We start from the raw sequence: 21,937 nt of genomic DNA, 5'->3' as shown, positions 1-21,937 counted from the left end.
TCATTGCAATAGTAGCATGGATTTCCATGTCTAAATAATTTTTTACAAGTACAGTAAAACCTGTAAAATTGACCACCCCTGTAAGTTGACTGCTATTTTCAGGCACAGAATTAGATCTTATCATATAATTCAACCTCTATAAGTTGACCACTAAAGTAGTGCATCGCAAGTGGTCAACTTACACAGGTTTCACTGTACTTGGTATTCCCCGAGTGCCTGATCAAAATTTGGCCGAGTACCGAGTACTCGGTACGTCTCTAAATAAGACAAAACAAGCTTTAAAAGCAAAATTGAAGTCAGGTGGAAAAAAGTCTCTCTCTCTTTTTTTTTTCAAAGAAGCAGCTTGTTCAAGTAAAAACTATTATATATATAGCACATCATCTAAAAATATAAAACAGTTCAGAAATTTTCTTCAGAGTCTGAAATCAAAATTTATAGAATGAAGGACCACTTGTTAAGGTAATTTTGTGTGTCAATAATTTCAGATATGTTTTGGACATGAATTAAAGTTTTTGACAATTATGTCAAAAAGAGGTTTTTGACACGACAGTAAAAGCCGCAATCACACACACAAAACCGGATAAAACCATCACCTGTCAAAAACTTGCCAACCCTGTGGATTGTGATAGAAAATTTTCATGAAAAATAATACGTTGTCTTGAAATCTTTTTTCCCAGCCTCTCTAAAGTGTGCAACAATAATAAAAATATTGTTTTCAATGTTTCAAATTGATTAAAAGGTAAGTGAAGTAGTTTTTTATGTTTCATTTGGTTTTATTTCAGAAAGTATAAGTTTTATTATTTGCAATACTCTCAACCAATTTGATGTCAAAAACTGATTTAAACTTGAAAACTAAAAACTGCTAAGTTGATGCTGAGAAAATTGGGCAAACTTTATGTGTAAAGTAATTTTTCAGCACGTGTTCATTTAATTATATTTAATATATAACATTAATTGCATTAAATATATATGCTTCAATAGTAACTTTAATCAATTATTGCTAATAACTTTAATAAAAGAAGTTCAAGTCATCATAGACCACATCAACATTTTATGATTGCTTGATCCAACCTAAGTTGAAATGACATGACATCTTTAGTAATAATACATCTGAAAGTCGCTCTGTCTGGATCTCTGTGACGTGCATAGCACCTAGACCGTTCGGCCGATTTTTATAAAATTTGAACAAAGTTAGTTTGTAGCATGAGAGTGTGCACCTCAAGGCGATTTTTCGAAAATTTGATTTTGTTCTTTTTCTATTCCAATTTTAAGAACATTTTCCCCGAGCAAAATTATCATAAGATGGATGAGTAAATTACCAAGTTATCATAACGAGGAACATGGGCCAGCCAATTGGGGAGAGATTCACCATACATTTTTTGTAAATATGCAGGCGAGCCAAAAGACCTTTTAATTTTCTACTAAGGGCAAAGCCGTGTGGGTACCACTAATTTAAAATAAAATAGGTAGCACTTGAAGGGTAATGAGGTGTCATATCAAATCATTACAGAAAAATAGAATATTTTGCCTCTCTCACATTTTTTGAGGAGATAATTTTTCTTTCCTTCTTAACTTCAGTAAAAACTGATCATTACAAATAATGCAATCTTGATGGAAATGCAACTTAGTTTTCTTACATCTTATGAGACATACAACATCAACCTTACTATAACAAAACATTTGATTATTGTAACAGAAAAAAAAACTTCTAATGCTAAGTGTTCATAAATATGTAAAGTCAATAAACAGCTATTTTTTCAAAAATTATGCTTATGATAAAAAAATAATATTCAGTCAACTCATAATAACTTGAAGTCCCAAAAGACCAGCTAAAACGTACGAGTTACTGGTAGTTGAGCTATGGGGAAGTTTCCACAACAGTCTCAAGAGTTTGGGAAATGATGAAAATTCGAGATAAAGGAATATTCAAGTTATCAAGATTTGACTCTATTTAATAAGTTAACGATGATTAATAATAATACAGTAGCCCTTCGTTATATTGCTCTTGTTGACAGAATATTAAAAAACGCCATATAACCGAGGACCATTAAAAACAGTGATCTCTTTAACCTTCAAGTAACTCATACGTGCATCTAAAATTTTTTTCTGGCCTGTTCCTATATTAAGCTGATTTTCCGAATAAAAGATAGTTGTCTTACCAAATACTTAGAAAACAAATTAAAAATATCTAAAGTTTTTTAATTGTTTTTTTTTTCTGGTGAAATAAGAAATCAAATTAATATTTCAATTTAATTATAATTAAGAATTCTAATTGATATCTTTGAATATTTTACGTGCCCTGCCCGGTCATGTTTGTCTGAAAAATAGATGCCCAAATAAAAATTTTACATGTTCGGTTTTTTATTGAAAATAACAAAAATATTTAAATTGGTCATATAGCATTGTCATAGACAAAAAATTTAACAGCATTATATCTGAAACAAGAATTATTTCAATATTAAACAGAAATGAAAGTTTAAATAAATAGTACATAATAAGTTGCCAGTAAAATTACCAATAATCTATAAAAAAAAATTGTCCAATCAGAATTTTTACAAGCCCCAGGTATGTTGGGCAATATAATTTTTGAGCCCTGCTAGATACATTTAAGGATTTTAAATTGAAATGAATTTACTTTACACCTAAGACACAAATACATGAACTGCTTTAAATTGATCTGAAATAAAGATACAAATAATATGGTTAAAAATTTTCACCACAGTTATTTGGTATTCAGCCAGATATTCAGTTAGAATTTTGACCAAATATTCGGTTTTTAGCAAAATTTGGTACTCAATGCATCTTCAAATTTAATTGCTGTTATTTCTTAAATTGTATAAATCTTATTTACTGCTGTGAGTCATGTCACATTTGTTAGGCAGGAACCTCAAGTTAGTAAAGCCCTGACCGCTTTGGGTTTATTCTGCCTTGGAGTTCGTAGCTAAATAATATAGATGCAAGCATGCTCTCCATATGCATATCTATTATTCGAATAATAATCATTTAAGTTCTCGACAGGGATGCCAAAATATTTTGTGTTAACCGAATTTCATGTTAACCGATTTCCACGTTTACCGGATTTTGTGTACGCACACATTTTTTTTTTTGTTCTTGTGTCTCAGAAAATATAAGAACCAAGTACCTTTGTACAAAAATGTACACCCAAGCATTTATGTTTATAATTTCTAAGTAAGAAACAAGTAATTCGAAACAGAGGCAATGGCTATTTGAACCAGTTCTCTGCGATAGTGCATTTTCAAACATCTGATTTTTCCTTGATCTCAAGACTGGAATTTCACTGCTGTGTTGATGGGTAAAAAAAAAACACTTGATCGCTTTTAGACCTTAAACCTCTACTTGGGCAAAACAAGTGTACAGAATTAGACTTTTTTTTTCACAATGAAATTTTAAATCTAGGTTTGTCAGCCGTTTGTCGAAGATTTCACTGTTCATCCCCAGCTTTTTTACTGTAAGTATTGTCTACACTTTTTAGTACTTTCTTGAACAACGTGGTTTTCCCCGATTTTCCTACACAAGGAAAGGAATTCTCTCGCTGCCAGCCATGTCGCTTGCATTCAAATGCAGATCTTCCGACTTTTGAAAATAATTTTATGTTAAAGTATGGAGATTTTCTTTTCCCTTTTTCTTCAAGACCTTGAAATTTTCTTTGTCTTATGCGGGATTTCGTCTAAATCCTCTTCATGTTAAAGAAATGGTTTAAGACTAATTTGTATCTGGCAAGGAATGGCATTTCATTCGCGTTAAAGCAAGTTCGTTTTAACAAAGTTCGATTGTATAACATGTTATAATTGCAGAAGCTTAAATAATTAAATATTTTCAGAATCACAGAGGTGTGGCATTTGATCAAACTAGAAAATTAGTTAAAATTTTATGCGATTTTATTTTCAATTCAAATTTTAAACTTTCTTTCACCATATCCTATTTATACCAATAAATTTATTCAATGATTTTAATCTGCTTATGTATTAGAATTTGCCAGTTAACTAGTTTTTTGGAGTTCCAGTTCCAAGTTAGCATACTTTATTCTGAGTATAAATGTGAGTGGATGCGTCAAGACTGTTTCAAATCATTCTGTAGACTACCGAGCACTAATCATACATGAATGTTGTCGCAACCCATTGGTTCAGCCGCTCTTCACTCCTTGTGTTTACAAATCTTGATACAGTTTTGCATGTGATCTATCTATAGGTGTTTCAAACGAGGGGCTCTGTAATAAAGAAGCCGTGAATATCAGCGCTGACCCCTTTGTCTAGCAGTGTGAGAAGTCTGACTTTGAATGGGGAGATCCTAGGTTCGAATCCCGATTTGGGCATAGATGTACATTCTCTCTCCTGTCCTTGTGCAGGGGCGGACTGGCACATCGGACCACGGGCCGGTGCTTCCACCTGCCTGTGCTCCCTCGAAACTGGAACTTCAGATTTTTTTTTTTTTTTTGCGCTCTCTAACCTGTGGCCTTCACAGATTTTTTTTTGCCTCGAACAGGGTTTTTTTTTTTTTTTGGCTTCAGCTTTTTTTTCTGCTTTTTCACACCTGTGCTCCTTATTTTTTATCCTTTTACTCCCTCGGTTTTCATCCTGCACCCTCAAACTGGTGTGCCTTTGGTTTTTTTTTTTCTATTTCCAGCTTCCCGAACCTGTGCACCTTTATTTTTAATTTTTGCGCCCTTTGGGAATCAAGGTTCACACCCTCTTGCGGGATCCAGTCCGCCCCCAAGAACGTTCTGTGAATAATAGCTCTCCCGTTAAACGTGTCCTTATGGCATGTTGTGTGTACAGCAGAAATCAGACTTTACTCCAAATTACAGTACAGTTGGAAAAGTGAAGCAACCTACCCCAAAAGTTGCCAACCCAGCTGGCACAAGACAACAACAACTACATGTGTTTGACTTTTTCTAGACATGGAACCTGTACAGAGTCTGAACGTAAATCGAAAGCTTTTCAACGCCGGTTATAATGGATTAAAAAGCCTGTACAGATCCTGCCGGTAAATCAAAGGTGCAGGCTATTAACAGTTAATTCGGACAAAAAAACCTGAACAGAGCCTGCAGGAAAATCGAAGGTACAGGTTATTAGCAGTTATTTCGGACTAAAAAACCTGAACAGAGCCTGCAGGTAAATCAAAGCCGCAGGTTATTAGCAGTTATTTCGGACTAAAAAACCTGAATAGAACCTTCAGGTTTCTCGAAGGCGCAGGTTATTAGCAGTTATTTCGGACTAAAAAACCTGAACAGAGCCTGCAGGTTTTGATCAGGTTTTACGTAGGGAAATCAGTCCGAAATAACTGCTAGTTTTACGAGGTTTTTTTTTGAAGGTTTTACGCTGACATTTTTTCCTGGGTTGATTGCGTTAAGGTAAGGGATGGGGTTTGGTACACTTCTCCGAAATTTTTTAGAAAAGGAAGTCCCCCCCTCCCAAAATAACTGAAATGAGACGATCTTTCATGGTATTTGGAAGGGGGGGGGGCAGAGGTTTGCGAATTTGTAAAAGGGTAAGGGTGTGAAATCAATCGCCCCCTCCTTGAATAGTCTCTGGATCCGTCCTTGACTCAGTGTAAAAGGCGTAATTTTTAGCAAAAAAAGTTGCTATAGTCAACTTATTCAGTTGTTCAACGTATCGCACATTGCCCCCCCCCCCCCCGCACCATTTAGGTGAGCTAACTTTGCGATTTTTGTGTCGAGAAAGAGCATTAAACTTAGATTTCAAATCAATAGCTGGTAAGGTTTTCTCAAATTTTGAATTGTGTCACTTTCTGCCGGGTGCAATATGATTCTTCATTAAAAACATACATGATCACAAAAAAAATTGTGACTAACACTATCCAGGGGGAGGGGGGAGCCGGTCTTTTCCCTTAAAACAATTGTTAGTGCGATTTTGGTGACTTAGAGCAAACCTAAGGAGCCGTTCACACATGATGTCACGCTTGAAAGGGGTAGGGAGGGAGGGTTCGAGGTTCATGAACTTCTGACAGTTAATATCAAGGGGGAAGCAGGGGATTACAAAAAATTTGACTTCACACACTTTGGTCCAAATAAAAGCGTTCGTTATAGCAATATGTTCATCGATCATTGCGTGAGATGTGACGAGGGGAGAGGGTATGGTGAAGTGTAACATCCTTTATGGACTAATCTGTGTGGACGTTAAGCTACTGTGTACTGAAGTGTTATAACTAACTTCGTTTCTGCCCCCCCCTTAAACGAAGTTGGTTAGCCCCCCCCTTCGCGCTGGCAAATATTCTCCCTGGGGGTAGTCGTTATCTCTTAAGACGGCCCTACCAATGAACCTATAATTTCAACTTTTGTTCGAATAATGTTTTTTAGCATTTTTTAAAAATAACTGCTACTGTAGATCTACTGACTGTATATCCACCCCCCCCTCAAGAAAAGAGAGGGAGATAGTGAAAGATACTTCAAAAAGAACGCAACCCTTAAGCATTTCAATGCCACAGCCTGTGTGGCAACGAAATTTTCCTGTCCCCCCCCCCCCCCAACCTTTTTTTTCATCAGCGCATATGCAATTTCGAGTATAATGACGTTAGTGTTTAAAAGGATATCGTTCAAAGTTCAGAAAGCCTATCCTTAATAGAAATGTTTCATTCGGAAAACAAAATACCCCACTTTTTTCACCTTTTTTTTTGTAAATGCAATATTTATAGCTTTGAAATTTTCAGTTTAAAAGGTAAAGATTCCCCGTAGACGACAATTACGCGAAGCTAGAAACGAAAGGAAAGAACACAAAGACATTTTCGCAAGTTTAAATGCTCGCCAATGTTAGGGTTGTCTCAATTGCAAGCGGTAGCGATCACCCCCGCGCTGAAACTAGGTCTGCTTTCGGGAAGGCGTTCCGAAGTGTCTTCTCCTCATGAATGCACAATAATACCCCAGCAAGAGGAGCATCGAGGCCAGAAATATCAAATAATCAACAAAGACACATAAAAATTATCATACCTTTCCTGTTTCACCTTTTTAGTATTTTGTCCCAATGTATTTATCTTTCAATCGCCATAATAGAAGTTGTAGTTTACTTGTATGCAAATCAAGTACAGAACTTCAACTATCAATGCAATTTAAATTGCAGAGTTAAAACCCCTTGGTGGAATAGTTTCATGGGCAATATAATCCGGTGATTATAAGACCCCATCCGAAGGGTTTCCATGTGCATTCAATTTTCCCACTTATTATACTGATATGAAGAAAAAGATGTTAGGCACTAAAACAATCCACGTGAATTCATTGAGTCTAGTACAAGTCATCAGGTTTGATTACTCCTATTTTTACACCTGTATTTTTCTTTTGTTTGAGTTTTCTTTCACACGACCATCAGCGCCCAAACTCTGGTTGTTATCTTATTTCATTGATTCTACAAGAACTTGGAAAAAAGGATTTATCCCTCGTTCGCCTTTTCCGTGTTCGCCCTCTGAGAGCCTGAACTACTCATGCGTGAAATGCGATTAAGCACTGAGGTGGAAAAGCCAAGCTCGCCATTAGTGGTCCAATTTCTTATGCCTCCATTCGTACCCACCTTCTTATTCAGCCATTTGTGGTCACACATTCGCCTTTATACAAGGGTGAAGCAGAAATCCATTTTAGTTAGCTTGAATAATTTTATACCTTAATAAAATTGCAACTTTTTTTCTTTCTTTCTTTCTTTTTTTTTTTTTTGACTCCTTTGCAAACATTTCTTTCTTTATATTTTAGCATTGAATAACTTTTTGTTGTTCTACATTTAAGAAAAACAGATCAAAAACGACAAATTTGTGCTCATCCGTAGGATAAAAAATTAAGTATATTTCATGAACAAAATTTTCTACAGAAAAAATAAAACCGTTTGGGAGCACAGAATATTGATAGAGATTGCCGCCTACCGTACTTGATTAAAATCAAAAATAGTACGACACGAAAATTTGTTGATTTTATATGGAATGACTCAGTAGCAAGTTTCACATTTACTCTGCTCAAAATAGCTCTACAGTTTGGATCAAAGGGAAATAGTTCATTTTTTTACTTATTCATTTATTAAATATTACGTATTTCCTCATTTATAAATTCATTAACATTCTTTTACTTATTAATCAATTTATTTAATCATATATTCACTTATTTTCTTACTCATTCCCATGGATGCAAGACCTTCCGTCTCAGGACGGATTTCCGTCTTGGACCGAATTTCCGAGACGGAGGTCGGGACGGAAAGAAATTCGATGGCTTTCCTCCAGTTTTTACTAAAAAAAGAAAGGTTGCCAGCCCCCCCCCCTTGCCACCTTTTTCTATAATATTTTCGAAGATCGCCCAATATTGTGATTTTGGGACTATCAGTTTGAAAAAATTGATGTAATAGTCCGAACTCCTCCTTTCCCTGAACTTTACAAAAATGGTCTATCAATGTGTTTTTTAAACTTCAATTTTAAAAAAAAATCTCGAGGAGAGCCCCCCCCCCCCCATTATTGGTGGTTTTCAGGTTTTTCAAGCTACGATATCATAACGCTCAAAACTAGGTCCAAGTTGTTAGAAAAGTCAAAAGCAAAAAATTCAAAGTAAACACAGATTTCAAAAACTGCCATAGTCAAAATCTACAACATTTATGTTCATACATTTCTCGTCAAGCACGTGTAATATTTTCCATCTTGAACACATCACCAAACTTGCACCCATGCTCATTCCCTCACTCATTTTTCTTATATATTAATTAATTAGTTTATTTATTCGTTTTTTTTTCATTTATTCGTTTATTTTTTCAATTATTCGTTTATTCAAAAAAACACGATAAATTACTACTAATCATCAACATGAAAATTTTTCATTTAAAAATACCTTATTTTTCACTTTTCCCCTTGGTTTTTTGAGGTGAAAAATTTTCACCTTTTTTTTTTTTTTTTTTTTTTGACGGTACAAAATAATTGCTAAACATATAAATAATTTTTCAATGCAGGATGTTTCACGAAGTACTTAGTTCTTCTTTATGTACAGTAAATTTCAGAGTAACTTTCCAGTTAGTTCTTTTTTAAACAGGTAAGTCATAGTAACTACCTTACTTTGCCTCATATTTCCTTGGAACACTGGAACCTTTTTTTTGGGGGGGGGGATAGGGATGGGGGGATTTTTAACTTGATGCAAAAAGAAAAAAAAAACAGAGCTTTCTGTACTAATTTAATTATAATTTTAGCAAACATTTTCCCCGCCCTCATATTAAAGGATTTATGACGACATTTTGATTAAAATTGGAAAATGCAAATAATTAATTATTAATTAGTTCATTTGATTATAGATAAAATATTTCATTATCATCGAATCTGAAGTCGCATTCTAAATTTTTGACTGAGATTACCAAGATTTGGATAAAACTTGAGTTTCAAGATTTGAGCAAGACAAATAAATATTTGAATAAACATTTAGACGTTGTTAGGTACTAGTAGGAATTGAAAAATATGAAAACAGTTCTGACATATTTTTCTCAATTTTACTTAATGAACTCAAATTGAAAGAAAAAAAAATGCTTATTATTGTAAGCAGAAATTTGAATTGCATTTTAAATTTTATTTTTATTTCATTAATTAATTAATTATTTTTTGTATTACAATTGAAGACAGAAATGCACGAGAAAGACTTCATTAAAAACACGTCAAGACTTAAACTTAAAATATGATAGAATGCACATCTAGGCAGCAAGTAAAAAGTACCTTATTAAGAAAGGGTGGGAGGAAAATATTGCTTGATATAAAATGCATTTTACAAAAGACGATGTGCTAAATCGGGAATTCTCAATCGATGCTCCTTCGGAAAAAATATGATCTGTCTTCCATGATTTTTACCTGTCAGCGTTAGTTAAAAGTATTTTTGCAATGACAGTAATAATAATAATAGTCATTATAGCAATTTACAAGATCCATTTAATATGCAGCTAATGATATGCAGTAAAATAATTTTAAAAATTCTCCTTTTTTTTTTTTTTTAATCAGAAGCGAAGTCTATTTTACAGTATATAAAATGTAATGAAAGTTGTTAGGCAACACTTAATACGTGTTTTACTCACATAAAATCTGAGGTGAATTTTCAAATTTCTCTCATTCTTGCACTTGGTGTGTATTAGAGAAATAAAGGATTTACATAAAATGCAAAAATCATAGAAAGAGGGAAAAAATGCTTTATTAAAATTTTATAAATGCATATGATACATTCTTCAAACATTTTTCTAGGGTTATTTTTTTTCTAAGTAGTTGCTTTTTTAATTTTCTTAATCTTCTATTTAGTAGTCTTTTTCTTCTGACGCGTTGCTACCTCTTGTCCCCCGTCCAGTTGGAAAACTACGGCTCGATTTGCTGCTTCTTCCTCTTGTAACAATTTTATCATTGAAAACAAATCTAAGTGTCTTATTGATGCTTTGTTGTTTAAGCTGCTGTGCCAGCCTTCGACTACGTTGTTAGTTCGAGCACCATTGGTATCGAAATGATTCCATATAGAGCTGCATGAAAAAAAAAGAAAAAAGAACGAAATGAATTGAGAATCTAAGTAAAAATTTACTTTTCAACTGACTTAAAAAAAAAAAAAAAGAGTACGTTATCAGTTCATGCTATATGTATCTTACTAGTTTTTATTTTATTTACGAATTTCTTATACATTATCATCTTAACACTAGGTGTACAAATTTTGATGATGATTTTTTAATTGGTGAGGTTTGGTTTAAATTATGTCCGCTTATTGGTCAGTCCATTTTTCGCTTTTAAAAAAATAATAAAGAACAGTATTTTTTTTTCTTAATTCCGCTAACACATGATTAGATGTGAAACTAATTATTACAAAAATAGGCTGGCATTACTATGTACTTATAAAATATGTTTCAACTAAAAGAAATGACATCAAAGAAAAGGAGAAAAAATCTAAGAAACGACTTCAAATTTGCATCAAAGAAACGAATCAAATTCCAATTTTAAGATGGAGCACCACTATTTTCAAATTAATAGACTACAGCTATTATAAAAGTAAAATATTTAGATTTAAAGAAAATACTCACGCACACAGCATTTTTTGTACTTACATCGGAAATTTGGCATCTTGCTCATCGAGCCAAGTTTCTGCCATGTAGGATATAAAAGTGTCTTCTTTTCCTGTACTTGGCTGATTTTCTTGTATAATGAGGAAGGCCTCAGGTACCAGAGTTGGTGGAACTAGAGCCAGAGCAGCCATTTTTCTGAAGAAATTCCTTACTTCTTTATTTCCAGCATACTCAGTGACTAGACTAAGTCTCTGAACCTGCGGGAAAAAAAAAAAATCGAAATTATTATGATTCGAAAAACTTGCATAATTCTTTCCCTCCAGTTACTTAAATCTAGTTATGAAAGTACACACTAAAAACCTTCAATTTCATTAAGATCTTAATTTTCAACGTACATTTTAAAAATTCAGCGACAGTATTCGATTTTATATTGTCATAATAAATGTTCATTTACCATGTACAATTTAAAATAATTTTAAATCCAAATTTTTTTAATTGAATTCTAAGTACATAAATTTGTGTTTAAAATTTTATTGATTTTACTGATCTAAAAAATAAAAGGGGGGAGGAATACTTTTACTCACCTGCTTCCATATACATTGGCTGAAATGAAAGAAATAGCCTTTCACGACAACACCTTTAAATACTTCTTCCAGTGCAGCTATGCAGGCCGTCTCGAAGTCCATCATGACGAACTTCGGATGAAATATCAGACCATGGGAACGTGCATGTTCTTTTATCGCCGAGAATAACTCAATATATGTTTCTTTGGATTTGCTCCCGATCAAGCAAAACGCTAAGGGAAAAATCTTTCCTAAGTATGATCCGTGGATGGTATATAATTGCGAGAACAATTTTGGTACGATTTTAAATGTACCATCCATGTGAATGCTATCACTTTGGCAAAGTTTTTCCAAATCCTCTTCAGAACAAAACACCTGAAACAGAAATAAAGTAGTGTAAAAATATTGCTTTAAAGATTACTAGTACGTGCATTTTCACTCAAAAATACAAGTTTGTACTTTGATTCGTGAAAGCGTAAACTCGCATGCAGAAAGATACAGAAAAATTAATATCACAGTCCATAAAGTATGCATGCAATAAATGAACTCAATCCTTACCATCATTCGATTTTCTGGACCAATTATTTTGTCTATGATGAGGAACTCCCGATTACCATCTCGAGTACTTGTCCACTCTCCGCTCAACGAAATGTCCTGGATGGTTTTAGGCAAACTAGGTCTTGTCGAGTTTCTGACTTTATATAATTCAGTTTTAATTTGTTGGAATGGTGGAATAGCACTAGCTGTTTCAATATCAACGGCAATTTCTGACAAACATTTCCTAAAAATAGAATAATATGAATTCATTAGACAACCTCCACCTGATAATTTCATTTTTATTTGTGCGTAAAACATACAATATTTTTGAGAAATTGTAATTAATAGTTAGCTTAAAAAATATTACGTACTAAAAAAGAAGTGTATTTTTTAGCTAGGTTCTGATGGGAGAGGGCAATTAGATAAAATTTCATGAAGTCCAGAACTAATTTAATGCCAAGAGTTATTTGAAGTTTTTTTTTCTTTAAAAGATGGGAAAAGAGGTTTTGCTTGATTTACAAGGTTTGTTTTTACTATGTCAAATATATTTATGTAAGACGTATAAAAACATTATGATTGTTGTGTAGCTATGAAATTATTGGTTATATATATAACCAATAATGTTGTAATATTATAATTGAAAATATCGGATAATATCACAATATCAGGAATTTTTTATCTTTTTGAACCCTGTTTATGAGGAAAGCCTATGCGACCTTCTTTTCATTATGAATTAAAATTCAATTTTAAATATTTCAAACTTTCTGTGAACAAGAATTGCCCCTGATTCTGAGTATTTCTTGATCACTTCTGAGGGCCCATAATGGTCACCTTTTCTTTCATTCTTCGTTTTTTTTTCTTCAGATAATGTATTTTTAAAATGATAATACAGCAATAATTTATAAATACAGAGTTGGTCAAAATTAGAAGGACAAAGGCTACATTTTTGGCTCTATTTGTTCGGAACATAGTAAACATTTTATGTATTTAAGATAATATGAATGAACGTCTTTATCAAATCAGTTTTATTGGAAATGTACTGGAATTTCGTATTAATAGAGTGAAGCTTGAATTCAGACATGTATGTAATATGATCCAGTTTTCATAATGGTATTTTTTAATTGATTATGGGCAATCTTTTATATTTTAAATTTCTCAAATGTTCTACATTCCATAATGATTTTTGGTATAAAAAAAAGCATTAATTGCTTACATTTCACTGCATTATTTGAGAAACAATTTTTTCCTGTTTATTTTTCTGTTTTCCTAACAATGCTGAGCACCACCATAATATTAGATGAAATAAATGAATCTGCAAGTATTAATTAAGCATCAGACAAGATGTTTTTTTTTTCAAGAGAGGGAAAACTTAATGCTTCAAAGTCTTTAAAATCTTTGAATCATGTTCATTAACTTAATGTTTATTTTTCCCATTATTTAAAATATTTTTAGTATCTTTATATTGTTTGCAGTTAATTAAATATGAACAGTCATCTAATATAGTACTAAAATTGTATAAGCATCATCTTTTTCAGATCATATTTACTACCAGAAACGTACATTATCAACAATTTTCCCGTTAGTAAAAAATTGTTCCTTCTATGAGGGGCAACATTTAATATACTGTAACGGATTCGGTGCGACTTCCACTTTCTTGAAATGAAGACACAGTTCTTGATAAAAGCACAGGAAATTTATTTACACTATGTACAGGAAAGATCGTCAACAACTGCTAAATTATTCATCAGCAATTAAGCAATTATCACACAACACCGTAAACTCAACGTTTACACACGTATTTACTTCCAAATACGAAAACAACACAGCGAAATGCCTCGCAATAAACAGAGCAATACGCTCTCAGTTCGAAATCTCAATCGAAACTCAAACTCCCTATCCAGCGTAACCGTTTATGTACACACCGAAAAGAGAGATCTCAAATATTCCGGAAAATGCTACAACGTTCTACAACTACACTTTCATTGATAAAATCAGTGAATGAAATAAAAAAAAGAATAGGGGATTGTATACTTTAGCCATATGTTAAGGGGTTGTATATTCATTACGGGAAATTATTTACAGGTTACGTTACTACAATAATTACTATTTACAGAATTTGTAACATTGCCCCCTTCCCAAGGACTGCACGTCCCGGGCAGTACAATCCCCAGAAAGGGTGCAAACTTCTATCACAAGCTCACAAATACACACATTAAATAATAAACAATAATGCATAGGAGACACAATAATAACAAGAAATATTACTAAACATTAAAAGCAAAAAAATTATCTACAACTTTTATGTTATCAACCATGGTTGTTTACGTAATACTCATGAACTATGGCCATAGTATGGGGCTAACCGATCATAATGTACAACCCTAGGTTTTGCATTAGGTGATTATTGGATCCTCACTACGACGTCATTTAGTCGATTAAGGACTTTGTAGGGTCCATCCCAATGCGACTGCAATTTGGGTGACAGACCTTTCCGTCGGATGGGATTCCATAACCAAACCTTGTCGCCTTCGTTGAATTCATGTCCAGTAGACCTTGTGTCGTATCGGGTCCTCATCTTCTCCGCCGCGATGTTCATTCGCTCTCGTGCGAAGTTATGAACGTCTTCCAACCGGGCCTGGAGATCCTGGATGTATTCCTCAGGCGATGCAGGCGCATCCGGAGGACGACCGAAGACGAGATCACAAGGTAGCCGAAGCTCTCGTCCGAAGAGCATCTGAGATGGGGCACATCCGGTAGTCTCGTGGACAGCACTGCGGTAGGCCAGCAGGAACAAAGGTAGCTTCTTGTCCCAATCCTGTTGATTTCTGGATACCATAAGTGAGAGATTATTCAGGATTGTGCGGTTAAATCTCTCCACCATGCCGTCCGATTGTGGGTGTAGTGGTGTTGTCCTAGTTTTCTCAATTCCGAGAATTTGACATAGGCCCTTAAACACAGCAGAGATGAAATTCCTCCCTTGATCGGAATGAATCTGCAAAGGTGTTCCATATCTCGAGATCCAGTGTTGGACTAGAGTCTCTGCTACGGTGGTAGCTTCTTGATCTGGAATGGGATATGCTTCCGGCCATTTGGTGAAGTAGTCGATGGAAACAAGAATGTATTTGTTCCCATCAGCAGTTCTTGGTAGAGGACCCAGGATGTCGATCCCAATTCGTTCGAAAGGAGCTCCAACGTTGTACAGATGCAGCTTCCCTCTGCTTCTCTTCTTCGGTCCTTTACGAGCAGCACAGGCGTCACAAGAATGGCACCACTTCTCCACGTCATCCTTCACCTTGCTCCAGAAGAAGCGCTCCCGAACTTTATTGAGGGTTTTCAACACACCAAAATGTCCTCCAGTCGCACTACTATGTATTTCTTTCAGAACATCTGAAATCCTTGATCGGGGAAGTAGTAACTGCCACCTAGACGTTTTGCCGTCATCAGATTCCCATTTTCGGTGTAGCACGCCGTTCCGTAAATGGAGCGAGTTCCATAAAGCCCAGTATCTTTTTGTTGCAGGACTAAAGATGGAAACGTCCTGCCAGCTAGGTCGCCGACTGTCACTCTCCATGAACTCCAAAATTGGTTTTATGTCGGGGCCTTCAAGTTGATCTTTTCGAACTTGGTCGTCACTCCATGGATCAGGTTCTGAAGATGTTGGAGTCACTGTCACCTGATAGACAGTAGGGCTAGTCGTTCCATACTGTTTCTCGATTCGGGAACAATAATTGCAGTTCTCAGGACAGGGTCTCCTTGATAAAGCGTCTGCATTACCGTGAGACAACCCTTTTCGGTGCTTGATCTCCATGTCATATTCCTGGAGCCGCTATATCCACCTGGCTATCTGGCCTTCTGGATTCCTGAAGTTCAAAAGCCAAGTAACGAGGCATGATCTGTCCGAAGCAGAAACTTTCGGCCGTAGAGGTAATGATGGAAGTGTTCTACAGTTTTCACTATGGCCAGTAACTCCTTTCTGGTGACGCAGTAATTTCGCTCCGACTTTGATAAGCATTTGCTCCAGTAAGCGATGACACGTTCATTGCCGTCAATTTCTTGGGATAAAACAGCTCCGATGCCCTCGTGGCTCGCATCAGTGTCCAGGATGAAGGATTTTTCAGGCTGAGGATAGGCGAGGATAGGCGTTGATGTTAAAGCCTCCTTCAGTCGTAGAAATGCATCTTCGCATGCTTTGGACTATTCAAACTTTTGCTTGCTCTCCGTCAGCTTATGCAAAGGTCGTGCAATGTTGGAAAAACCCTTTACAAACTTCCTGTAGTACGTGCAGAGCCCCAGGAAACTTCGCAGCTGATGGATGTTTTCGGGACGACTCCAACTCTTGACTGCAGATACCTTTTCTGGATCGGTTTATACACCTTCATAAGAGATGATGTGACCAAGGTAGTTCACTTCCCGGCGGAACAAATTACATTTGGACGGGCTTAACTTCAGATTGGCTTCCTTAAGCTTCTGCAGCACCTTCCTAAGATTTGCCAGATGTTCTTCGAAACTGCGTCCCACGATGATGATATCGTCTAAGTAGACCAGACAGGATTCGTAGGAAAGTCCTCTTAACACTGTCTCCATAAGACGCTCGAACGTAGCTGGTGCATTGCAGAGGCCGAAGGGCATCACTTTGAACTGCCATAAGCCTTGTCCAGTTGTAAACGCTGTCTTCTCTCGGTCATCAGGGTGTATCTCAACCTGCCAGTAGCCGCTCTTCAAGTCCAGGGTCGAAAACCACTTGTGTCTGGAAAGAGTGTCCAAGGTGTCGTCTATCAGTGGAAGAGGGTAACTGTCTTTCTTGGTGATTTCATTCAGCCGTCGGTAATCGACACAAAATCTGGTGGAGCCATCTTTCTTTCCGACCAAGACGATGGGAGAGGCCCAAGGACTGGATGAAGGTTCGATTAAATCATTCTCCTTCATCTCTTTCAGGAGGGTTTCGACCTCTTCCTTCTTAGCGAACGGTAGTCGTCTTGGATGCTGTTAAATAGGGGGATGTTCTCCAGTGTAAATCCTATGCTGCGTTAAATTCGTACGGCCAACATCCTCCGATGTAGAGGAAAACAGATGCTTGAAGTCGTCCACCAATTGTTCCGCAGCAGTTCTTTGATCTTTCGATAATGGCGCACTCCCAATTAACTTCGATGTCAAGGACTCAGAAGACACAGTTTCGAGGGAATTGATTCTTCTAATGGTGCAGTTTACTGGAGTACAAGTTGCTAACACTTCACCTTTCCGAATATTCCTTGGCCTTTCACTCACGTTGGCGACTCTTACAGGAATTACATCCTTAGAAAGGTCCACAAGTGTAGATGCTACCAGCACTCCTTTTAGGTTATTGCTTAGGTTAGGGTATTCAATGAGTCCAAATCGAAAACTATTGCTTTCTTCAAGGGAGCCAGGTATTAATGATTCTGACCTTGAGGGAATCGATAAATCTGTTTGGGCTATTATTTGATGAGCGGATTTTACATCACTTTCTGCGGGGAAAACGGCTATGTCTTCTCTCATCGAGTGCAGCTCATTAGTCTTGAACTCGAGGTTGAAGTCATACTTCTTTAAAAGTCCAATCCGAGAATGAAGGGGTCCGTGATATCAGCAACGAATGCCGTATGATGGTAGGTGGCATTCCCAAACACTATTTCCAAGTCCACTTTACCCTCAATCTCAATTTTGTCACCTGTCACAGTCTGGAGACTTACGCTTGGCGATGTCCACAACAGTTTCAATCCAAATTCACGAGCCACATCTGTCCTAACGATTGTCACATTGGCTCCAGTGTCGACAATCAGTTTGCAAGGATTCCCATCTACATGTGCGTAAATGAAAAGTCCATCACTGCCACTACTAGTAGAGGAAATCTGCAGAGCTCTGGTGGAGGTGATCTCTTTCCCTCGCGTAGCTTGGCGAGCCGGACAACTCCTTCGCAGGTGTCCTTCACTACCGCATTTCCAGCACTTCTGCTCTTGTTTCTTTTGGGCTGTTATGCTGCCCAGATGTCTTGCTAAGTCACCGAGTTGTCTCTCAAGTTCAGCGAGGTGGGACGACCTGGAATCAGACTCATCAGCTTCCAGAGTTCGGATGGGATGGCGATCCACACGGGTTGCTTGCTGGGCGGCCTCCAACTTCATCGCATACACAACAGCAGAATTCAGGTCTTTGACATCCGCCATCCGTAGAGCTTTCTGGATTTCCGGATCTCGAACCCCGTCGATGTAATAGTTGAGTGCCAGGTTGTCTCGAACATCCGCAGGACAGTCGCAAAAAGCAAGATGAGACAGTCTCTCGATGTCCGCCGCTAGCTCTTGCAGGGTTTCCCCGGTTTTCTGGAAACGGGACTTCAACTGGAGTCGGCTGAAATCTTTCTGGCACTTCTCACCGAAGCGAAGCTCCAACGCAGATGTGAGGGCGGCGAAATCCAGGCGCTGGCTGTCCGGAAGGGTCTGGAGAATGTCCGCTGCGTCACCTCTCAGGGATGCTGCAAGATGACAGGCCTTGGTAGCAGAGTCCCATCCGTTCGCTTCCGCCACTATCATGAATTGGGTCTTGTACACCTGCCACGAACTTTTCCCATCAAATGTGGCCAGTTTAATGGACGGTCGAGCAACAGATGTGGGAGCGCCAAACTGTACAGAGCTGCTTTCCGCGGTCGCCAATCTCCGTTCCATGTCTTTAATTATTTCTTCCTTAAATGAAGTAAATTTCTTGTCTTCTTCTTCCAACTTATTTTCCACATTGGCGATACGCTCTTCCACAGTATCAAATTTTTCTTCCAGAGCATCAACTTTATCTCCCATGGCGGTTAGTTGATTCTCCATCATGGTTTTCATCGACGTTAGGTCCCTTTTTATTTCATCTTGACTTGTAGTAATTTTAGCAGTTAAATCACTATTTAACTGTTTTTGGTTAGTCGCCAAACGTTCGGTCAAGTCACTTTTCACAGCATTAATTGCTTCCAGAAGTTGTTTTAATTGGTCATCCATTGCGCGAGTAATCACCATAAAAACAAAGTCTATAAATTCAAACAGTCTTTATGAAAAAAAAAAATGTCCAAAGTCACACTTACTCCAAGAAAGTCCAGAAGAAGCCCCACGTTGGGCGCCAAATTGTAACGGATTCGGTGCGACTTCCACTTTCTTGAAATGAAGACACAGTTCTTGATAAAAGCACAGGAAATTTATTTACACTATGTGCAGGAAAGATCGTCAACAACTGCTAAATTATTCATCAGCAATTAAGCAATTATCACACAACACCGTAAACTCAACGTTTACACACGTATTTACTTCCAAATACGAAAACAACACAGCGAAATGCCTCGCAATAAACAGAGCAATACGCTCTCAGTTCGAAATCTCAATCGAAACTCAAACTCCCTATCCAGCGTAACCGTTTATATACACACCGAAAAGAGAGATCTCAAATATTCCAGAAAATGCTACAACGTTCTACAACTACACTTTCATTGATAAAATCAGTGAATGAAATAAAAAAAAGAATAGGGGGTTGTATACTTTAGCCATATGTTAAGGGGTTGTATATTCATTACGGGAAATTATTTACAGGTTACGTTACTACAATAGTTACTATTTACAGAATTTGTAACAATACCTTAAAATGTATACATCAATAACATATTTTAATATTTACAATGCGTGTAAAAACACTTATCACACATCCAAAGCTAACACTGTGTTTAGTTCATTTTTTCTTTAAAGTAGATAATAATTCAATTCTAAAAATGGGATAATGATATTTGTAAAAAAATACTTAGCGAATGCTTAACACATGTAAAATACTTCTCAATAAATTCAAAAGCGATTTTTCGTAATTTCGATAGTGCAAAAATTTTCAAATATTATTGTCAGAGATGTGAATACAAAAATGTTATTTCTTCACCACATTTATACAAATTTCTAACCTGTTGCTTGTAGTGATAATCAATCTATTTCAAAAATATCAGATTAATGAATTTTGCGCATAATGGGGCCCCAATTTCGGAATACTCATTCATATCCAGGATATTCGAAATCTAGGATTTCTTCTGTAAGTTCAAAAAAAAAAAAAAAAAAAAAAAAAAATCTCCTTCATTTAAACGTTTAAAACCATTAACTTTCAGTTATTATTTTTTGAAAACACAATTTCTGAAAGCCTATTTTTACGCTTCTACGGTCACACGTGTCATGCACAATTTGAACCTTATGCTATAGTTGTTTAGCTATCTTTTAGCATCTACTTTTAGTTTTACGATACTTCTATCTGTTTTCCTATTAGTATACACTACAAAGCATATTGAGTCAAAATCTAATGTTATTTTAGTGAAAACTATTTATTAATGCATGAAAATTAAAAGTAACGTTCGCGAATAATATAACGTTACACGTTATTAGCACAATTTTTATTTTTTAAAGATTGATCAATAGAAAAGGAGAAGAAAAAAATAAAAGAAATCGGGCACAAATATTAATAAAATTGTGAGAACATATGAACTGTCGCGCAACGCAATAATGTTCGCATTTTTTAAATTCTAAAACTTGGAAAGGTAGCGGTACAGAGAATTCCAAATACAGGATCACATATACAATATGCTAGTCCGAAAAAGTAAAACTTAAATAAAGCGCTTCAGTTCTCACATAAAATATACGTGCAGGCAAATTGTTACAAAAATTATAAGCATGACCAAAAAAATGCAAAATGATTTTATTCCCAAAAAACTATACTGCAAAATTATTGTATCGATAATAAAATAGTAATTAAAACTTACTTGAATATCCTTGGCACCGGTTCAGTTGCATTTGCTCGTATTTCATCCTTTATCTTCATTAAAAAGCTCTCTTTTTCAGCTTTCTTCACATCTGGCTCATGATTGTGAAAACCGTTTGAGCTATAAAATTCATTCTCCTGTAAGCATAATCTCACTTTGCAATGTGGTTTTCGAACGCATGTCCAGTAACTTTTATTTTGTTTGCAATAGCTTAAATGATAATAATATTTTTTGTGATTAAGAAGTTTTCCACCTCTTTTTGTTGACGAAAACGAAATGTCGGACATTTTTCAAGCGTAGAAATCCTGGTGTTTAGTACTGCAGAGCAGAAATTGAAGTGCTATATTGAAAGTTAAAAGTTTGTGAAACTGGTTTGACCTTTCAGTCCCCGGTTTCTTGCCCTTGGAAGCCCTGTAGGGGGTGTATCTGACACCTGCGTCTCCATTGTAAACGGGCAGGTGTGCTCCATTGTATATTTTAGAGGGCGAAGAAGAAAAAGGAGAAAATGGAAGCCACCGCTGAAAGAGGCGGGTAAGGGAAGGAGGGAGGGGAAAAGTCAACCAAAGAAAGCAATGGTATCCAATGTGGAGCACTAGGGAAAACGTTCAGAAAGAGAAAGATATGTGTCGCGCTTCCATAATTTTTTTTGTAGGAGCATAAAATATGCTTTATTTATCACATTCAAAAATTTAAAAAATTATTTTAAATTGTTGTTTCTTTTTCTTACTTTTATTTGTTTTTGTTGCTAGTGAATGCATTTTTGGAAGGTAGAGTAGTTATTCATTTCCTCCAAATATGCACAATAAATGTTGACAGATTGGAAGTAAAAGAAATGTATAACAAAAACCTTTAATTCTCAAAAAATACCCTAAAATAGCCAAATTAGAGCAAAAAAAAAAGAGTTCTCTTCAAGAAGTTTTGTTCAAAAAAAAAAAAAAAAAGAAATCTGCCTTTTAGCTCAAAATTTATTTTGCTCAAGCCATTAGCACAAATGAGGAATTTTTACCCATATATATTTGCACTTTTTTCTCGAATTTTAAGGTTTGACGAACAAAAAATGAAAA

The 21,937-nt window shown here is 35.9% G+C and overlaps 2 protein-coding genes across 2 annotated transcripts in view; one reads left to right on the top strand and one right to left on the bottom strand.

Annotated features, from left to right (window-relative positions):
- Window positions 1-10,483, top strand: part of LOC129218869 (uncharacterized) — a 31,787-nt gene extending 21,304 nt beyond the window's left edge. The window contains exon 4 of the mRNA XM_054853190.1: window positions 10,407-10,483. Coding sequence (XP_054709165.1) covers window positions 10,407-10,483 — 77 coding nt within the window. The remainder of the gene's footprint in view (window positions 1-10,406) is intronic.
- Window positions 10,484-11,044: 561 nt separating this feature from the next.
- On the bottom strand, window positions 11,045-20,972 carry LOC129218868 (uncharacterized). Its single transcript, XM_054853189.1, has 4 exons — window positions 20,874-20,972; window positions 12,128-12,350; window positions 11,591-11,944; window positions 11,045-11,263 (listed from the first exon to the last, which is right to left on the bottom strand). The coding sequence occupies exons 1-4, from the start codon at window positions 20,930-20,932 to the stop codon at window positions 11,045-11,047; spliced, it is 855 nt and encodes a 284-aa protein (XP_054709164.1). The 5' UTR covers window positions 20,933-20,972.
- Window positions 20,973-21,937: the final 965 nt, after the last annotated feature.

The sequence above is a fragment of the Uloborus diversus genome, chromosome 3, assembly GCF_026930045.1.
Source record: "Uloborus diversus isolate 005 chromosome 3, Udiv.v.3.1, whole genome shotgun sequence".
NCBI classification, from domain to species: Eukaryota; Metazoa; Arthropoda; class Arachnida; order Araneae; family Uloboridae; genus Uloborus; species Uloborus diversus.
Note: the sequence above shows the minus strand (reverse complement) of the source record. Positions and strands in the feature narration are given on the sequence as shown.